Consider the following 6,559-nt stretch of genomic DNA (forward strand, 5'->3'; position numbering starts at 1 on the left):
AGAGAGAGAGAGAGAGAGAGAGAGAGAGAGAGAGAAAGAAAGTGAGAATGAGAATGAAAGAGTGAGAGGTTGATCATCGTCATCATTATTATATGGGGATCATCATTATATCAGCATACATGTGCCATGAGAGGGCGATAATAATAATGATAATAATAAACAAATATTTCAATAGAAATGCATCATTTTACAAGATTCTAATAGATAATGTAATGGACAGTACGAGAGAATCTGGGGTACATTTAGGAGCTGCAGTAACCCATTTTTGCCTAATTAACATTTAGCAGTGGATTATAGGTTCATTTGCATATCAGAATAAACTTATTAATATACATTTGCCCTGTAGTCTCAAAATAAAATGTGGTTGAAATTTTATTCAAGAGTATTGGAAAAATAGTTCTGTGTCATGAAAGCAGGGTCTATACTTACAAGTTCAGTGGGAGGGTGCAGTGGTACATAGTTCAGACAGTCTGCCACGAAAGCTGCACACTTGTCAAACTCGTACAATTCTTCAAATTGAAGACTGGTTTGGTTCAGTGTTGTACAAACAAATTTCTGGAAATGTAAATATTAATGCAATGTATAAAGTACATCTATTGGCATGGATGTTATAAACAGATTTTTTATTTGCCACTCTTTGGTAAAACCGTGATGTCTTTCAAGGCTAACACTCATTTATACCTCAACAATGAACATGATATTTGTATTGGCTTTCAGGTAATTTATTACTAATTAGTTAATTATGAGAGAAGATACTTTTAATTATCGTTGTACCTCACATTCACATTCATTGAAAGGAGACAAGAGTAAAGGCTTGCGGTCTTTGTAAAGATGTACGTATTGTCGCCTGAAGTTCTCGGCATATCCCAGTATTAGAAGTTCCTTTGGAGTATTACTTTTATAAGAGTCTGGAAACTTGTGGTACTCATTCTTCAACTTGAGATCTAAGCTATAAAGTAAAAAAAGAAATGAGCATAAAGATTGGAAGCTATACAAAAACAATACGAATCATTCTTGGGAAATTAGCATGCATTCTCTGCTTATAGTATAGGCATGTCAAACATAAAAGTAGCCTGAATCGCATTCATTATATTGCGTATATACTTTCAGGTGGCAGTAGACTACAGCAAAACTAGCAGACTACTTTTAAGTCTAACATTCCCATACTATACACAGAACACACATTCTAATTACCTAACGTGTAATCTGTATTGTTTTTGTATAGCTTCCTAGTAATGCCCTTCTGAAAATTTTAGCAAGTAGAATGCATTTATTTGACTATACAGGGTCAGCTGATATTTTGCCATGACTGAAAATGTATCGAACTTACTATAGCCATAATGCAGGGCAGTGCGGTCAAAAGCTACAAATGTTGGCTAAATCCTAGTTTAGTACCCCTGATTAGTTTAACACATTTGCGAAAATGAGGGTCGGGGTACCAAACTAAGATTGCGCAGAGATGTGTGAGCTAGAGCTTTGACATATATGTATAATTGTTCTTATAGATATATTGAATTATATATGAAAACATGCATACTATTGATGAATTGTTTACTTTTGCTACCAAGTCTAACAGAAAAATCAAGACATAGCTGGCTTGCAGAAAATGAACAAGAATAAATAATAATATAGTGTAGTCCAAGTTTACAACAACCCCCCACATTCTGAAGGTAACATCCCAGTTGGCCTACTCCCATTTCGGCTACTCTCAGAATAAGTAATGTCAAGTTGTGTTCTCTTTATTTGCACCTATGTTTTCTTCTGGTTCCTGCAACCTGTAGACTGTAGTCTATGTATGCCAATCAAAACCATATGTTATTATTTATAATATAAATCATTTAGTGAACAAACCGATCGTAGGCGAAATGGAAATGTGGTAGATTTTGAGCGTAGACGAATTGGGAGTAGGCCAACTGGGAATTTTGCTCTAGGCGAAATGGGAATTTTGCCGTAGGCGATATGGGAGTAGGCCAACGCAACAGGGAATAAACCATTCTGAAGACATTACTTAACAATACCCTTTGCACCGTGATACTGTAATGCCAGACAGTTGATTCTGCAGTTGTGTGATTTCTTTTCCCTCGGAATTTGTGACACTACTCCTGATGGCAATACTACCCGAGTTTACATTGTCCCTGTCTCCACTGCCCGCCCTGGCGCTTTCACTGACACTGTCTGCCGCAGCACGAGTGTCAACATGACCACCACCAGAAGACTGTTCTACCACAATCGATTTATCAATTTCTGATGCAGAGACGCTCGAATTAAGATTTTCAGACATTTCACTCGCTTAGTGTACACAACAATTGTATTATTATAGAGTAAATAAATATAAACACGGTTTCTAACAGCTGAATATTAATTATTATAAATATATGTATTCGTAGTTTGTTGTGCCTTGTAACACATTTTGTAAATAATGATTACTGCGCCATAACGACAAATAATCCCCATGGTACGTGATAACACTAGCTTAAATGGGCTAAATACTGAGCAATACAAATACGAGATCGAATTTGATTAACTCAAATCTGTTATGTGTTTTATATGTATTCATAACTACGTAAATGAAGATTAATTGAGTTATTTTAGTATAATTATTGTATATCAATGCGCCACGCGATTATCACAAAACGTGTTACATGGATACTTAACTTTTCCTTTTTAGTAATTTTACTCTTAAATGTAGTCTAACAAAACTATACTTATAATAGTATAGATATAGTTATTTAAAGTGAATTACCACAAGTTTAATTGTACATGTTACGTGTACTTATGAAGATAAATGTTTAATATTGACATACTTCTTGCTATACGTCTATCCAACATGTCTGCGCACTAAGCAAGCATGTATTTTGTAAATTGAATATTATTGAGAATAGCGTGTGTCAAGAGATGGAGCGTTCACATATAACTGACTTTATATTTACAGGTTGCGAATCTCTGGCAAAACCTAGTACGTTAAGCTGGTAAATTTTACCTTGGCTTAGCACCCTGATTTATTAAGCTGTATTTTTAGTTACATTTTCATTGACATTCACATTGTCATGCCATGAGTCATTACATTAAAATCCAGATGAGACGGGATACTAAGAAGCGTTGCGAAAGGAGATTTGGTGGGCAAATACACTTTATGACGTCGCAGTATGGCGGCGCGTATGGGGGCGACTAACCTAACATATACCTAATTCTAACCCGTAACCTAAGCCCTAGCACCTAAAACTAACCCTAAACCTAAAATAACAGTTGTTAGGGTTAGGGTTAGATTAGGTTAGGGTTAGGGTAGGGGCGCCCGCATACTGCGCCGCCATACTGGACGTCATAAAGTGTATTTGCACGGAGATTTCATCTCCGAAGCGCTGAGCGGCAGATTTTCGGCAGTTCTCGCGGCAAGGCGCAGCGCAGACGCGGGAACGTCTACGACAGTATGAGCGGCTGGCGCTATGGATGCGTGCGGGTAATGAATTGGCGGGGCGCACGGATCCATAGCTGCGAGCGAAGAGTCCCGCAAATTTTAGTGGGGGACACAGAGGGTAGACATTTGGAGGTGACACTGTTTCACTTTGTTATAAAACTGTAACCGAGTAATCTGTTCGTAACCGAGCTGTGTCACGCGAAGTCACAGAAAGACTGTCCGAAATTCGACATTCGCGAACCTTGCCAGTAATGAGAAACGGCTGTCAGAATCAGGAAACACCTACCGGCGCTCTTCGCGCCCAACGCTGCAACGTTTTTTGCAACGTTCCAATGGCGAGGCCGGCGTACGGCAGTTCGAAAGCAGTGCGCCGCCTGCCCGCTGCCTATAGCCATAGCTGCCAGCTCTCATCGCACGCTCTCGGCTTAGCTTAGTCACTCAATGGCTAATCGAGGTGGAGCGAGTCGTAGTCTATATATAGCCTTTGCACCTCGCAACTGCTTGAAAGAGAGTAGGCCTATACTAGAAACATTAACAATTTTGTAGTAAATATATTTCGTATTTAGTTAGCATTATATTTTATTGAAACGCTTCAAGTGCCTGTGTCTAGTATAAGCTAGGGGTATTCTAACCTGTCAAAGAGCGTTTCTTGCGTAGTCGTAGTAGTCTAGTAGTACTAGTGGTTCAAGGATAGAGGAAGGTGCTCCCAATATTATATGGGCCCCAATGTATAGCATGGGCAGTAAAACCAATGTCATTTTACTTCAATAATAATAATATTATATCAATATAATAGGGTTAGGGTTATGGTTAGGGTTCTGTCATTATTAGTAAGTTAATGTAGCTTAGTAGTACTGTAGTAATAATTATTGTAACAGTACTTCACCAACCGGTGCCGTGCGGTATGTGGTTTGCCGTTTTTGCATATATTCCATCGTACGGCAGCCATGAGCAAACATCTAGAGAGACACTGGTATTCACATTCCACACCTACCGGCTACGAATACTTGTATTACTAGCAAGTACATGTTACAATAATTACTACTAAGTACTACTACTAGTACTAGTAGTAGTAGTAATACTAAGTGTACCAGCACTACTAGTAGCTAGTACTAGTAACTACCAGGACGCTACCTGCCTGCCGTACCGCGCTACTGTGCTATATATATACATGCTTCAAGTCTTGACGTCATGAATGCGAAACCATCACGCAGCATGGGGGGTAATAACAGACGCTGAGACATACATCAGTGTAAACAACCATAAATCAGTCAGGTCTGCGTGCTCAAAAGACTGGTACGGACGTTGATTCGGGAAGTCTCTTTCGCTACACTAAAGTTAGTGGAGGTGTCAAACTCTGCACCGGCGGGGCAGTCTAACACATTTGCAAAATCCTCGAACGAGGAGCCTGTCACGCCATCTATGGCCGCGATATCTACGAAATCAGTTTCAGGGCGTGGAATTAAATAAATTCGAAATGCGGCTTTTTAGAATAAAACCTAAACGGCCAAGCGCACAAAACTAAGTAACAATAACGACCATTGGATTTATTCTCGCCTAGCGTGCAAGTCGAAAGGCTTCTGCAATCAGCAGAATCACTCAATTCACCGGATTACAGCCCATTTTACATAACCGTAAAAGTGATATTGGCAGAGCAAGCGTATTTCGTTCAAAAGGCGCCAACAGGTGGCGCGAAGCGCGCTTCGCGCGGATCCGGGCTGCAGAATGTCCAGAGAGACGGTGTCACGGTCTGAGATTACCCCAGTCTGAAATTACCCCTAGAGCCCTCGTGCGATGCGTGACGCATGCGCAGTAGCGGTGGATAATGAGACTGGCCGGCCACAGTGCTGAGATTAGTCTGGCAGTAGGAGGGTAAATTCAGACTGGGGTAATCTCAGACCGGTGTCACGGTCTTGAGATTACCCCCAGTTGAAATTACCCTAGCAAATTATATCCTGTGTGCCCATAGGTGGGTAAATTCAGACTGGGGTAATCTCAGACGGCGGTGTCACGGTCTGAGATTACCCCAGTCTGAAATTTCCCCCTGCAAATTATATCGTGTGTGCCATAGGTGGGTAAATTCAGACTGGGTAATCTCAGACCGGTGTCACGTCTGAGATTACCCAGTCTGAAATTCCCACTGCAAATTATATTCCTGTGTGCCCATAGGTGGGTAAATTCAGACTGGGTAATCTCAGACGCGGTCTGGAATTGTTCGCAGCACATTATATCTTAACCCGGCTGCCCATAGGAGGGTTAGGAGGAGGAGGAGGAGGAGGGGAGAAGGTGATGGAGGAGGAGGAGGGAGGAGGAGGAGAAGATGATGGAGGAGGAGGAGGGGAGGTGTGGAGGAGAGGAGGGGCAGAGAAGGTGATGGAGGAGGGAGGAGGAGGAGGAGAAGAGACGGTGATGGAGAAGGGAGGAGGAGGAGGCGAGAAGGTGATGGAGGAGGAGGAGGAGGAGGGAAGGAGGAGGAGAGGGAAGGTGATGGAGGAGGAGGAGGAGAGAAGGTGATGGAGTAGGGGGAGGAGGGAGGGGAGAATAATGGAGGAGGGAGGGAGGAGGAGGAGGAGGGGGAAGGTGATGGAGTAGGGGGGCGATGAGGGGAGAAGGTGATGGAGAGAGGGAGGAGGAGGAAGGGAGGAGGAGGGGAGAAGGTGATGGAGTAGGAGGAGGAGGAGGAGGAGAGAAGGTGATGAGAAGGGAGGAGGAGGGAGGAGGAGAGGCGAGAAGGTAATGCAGGAGGAGGAGGAGGAAGAGAGAAGGTGATGGAGGAGGGAGGAGGAGGAGGAGGAGGAGGAGGAGGAGAGAAGAGGTGATGGGAGGAGGAGGAGGAGGAGGAGAGAAGGTGCTGGAGTAGGGGAGGGGAGGAGAGAAGATGATGGAGGAGGGAGGAGGAGGAGGAGGGAGAAGCTGGTGGAGAAGGAGGGGGGAGAAGAGAGAAGTGTGGTGGAGAAGGAGGATGGAGAAGCTGGTGGAGGCGGAGGGGAGAAGCTGGTGGAGAAGGAGGAAGGGGAAGAAGGAGGGGGAGAGGAAGCTGGTGGAGGAGGGGGGGAGAAGTGAGAAGTGGTGAGAGGGGGAGGGGGAGAAGGAGGAAGGGGAGAAGGAGGGGGAGAGGAAGCTGGTGGAGGAGGGGGGGAGAAG

The 6,559-nt window shown here is 43.3% G+C and overlaps 2 protein-coding genes across 4 annotated transcripts in view; one reads left to right on the plus strand and one right to left on the minus strand.

Moving 5' to 3' along the window:
• The window catches only part of LOC106814753 (tetratricopeptide repeat protein 27-like), a 39,306-nt gene that overhangs the window by 9,548 nt on the left and 23,199 nt on the right, over window positions 1–6,559 (plus strand). The window contains exon 1 of one of the 3 annotated variants that reach the window (XM_014819099.1): window positions 2,827–2,956. The exons of 1 other annotated variant lie outside the window; for it this stretch is intronic. In XM_014819099.1, the coding sequence (XP_014674585.1) occupies window positions 2,896–2,956 (61 nt within the window). In that variant the 5' untranslated portion in view covers window positions 2,827–2,895. Of the gene's footprint in view, window positions 1–2,826; window positions 2,970–6,559 lie in introns of those variants that run through there. One more of the 3 variants, XM_014819100.1, reaches the window with a different exon arrangement.
• On the minus strand, window positions 399–2,388 carry LOC106814755 (dynein regulatory complex subunit 7-like). Its single transcript, XM_014819102.1, has 2 exons — window positions 2,019–2,388; window positions 399–949 (listed from the first exon to the last, which is right to left on the minus strand). Exons 1-2 carry the CDS (start codon window positions 2,279–2,281, stop codon window positions 763–765), a joined length of 450 nt encoding a protein of 149 aa, XP_014674588.1. The 5' UTR covers window positions 2,282–2,388; the 3' UTR covers window positions 399–762.

The sequence above is a fragment of the Priapulus caudatus genome, unplaced genomic scaffold (genome assembly GCF_000485595.1).
Source record: "Priapulus caudatus unplaced genomic scaffold, Priapulus_caudatus-5.0.1 Scaffold973, whole genome shotgun sequence".
NCBI lineage: Eukaryota > Metazoa > Priapulida > Priapulimorpha > Priapulimorphida > Priapulidae > Priapulus > Priapulus caudatus.

What these genes read in the sequence shown, in the direction of transcription:
- LOC106814755 (XM_014819102.1), bottom strand. Translation starts at nt 2,281, where the DNA reads ATGTCTGAAAATCTTAATTCGAGCGTCTCTGCATCAGAAATTGATAAA. An exon ending in ACAGTATCACGGTGCAAAGG is followed by an intron (nt 950 to 2,018) that starts GTATTGTTAAGT and finishes TTTACTTTATAG; the next exon opens with CTTAGATCTCAAGTTGAAGA.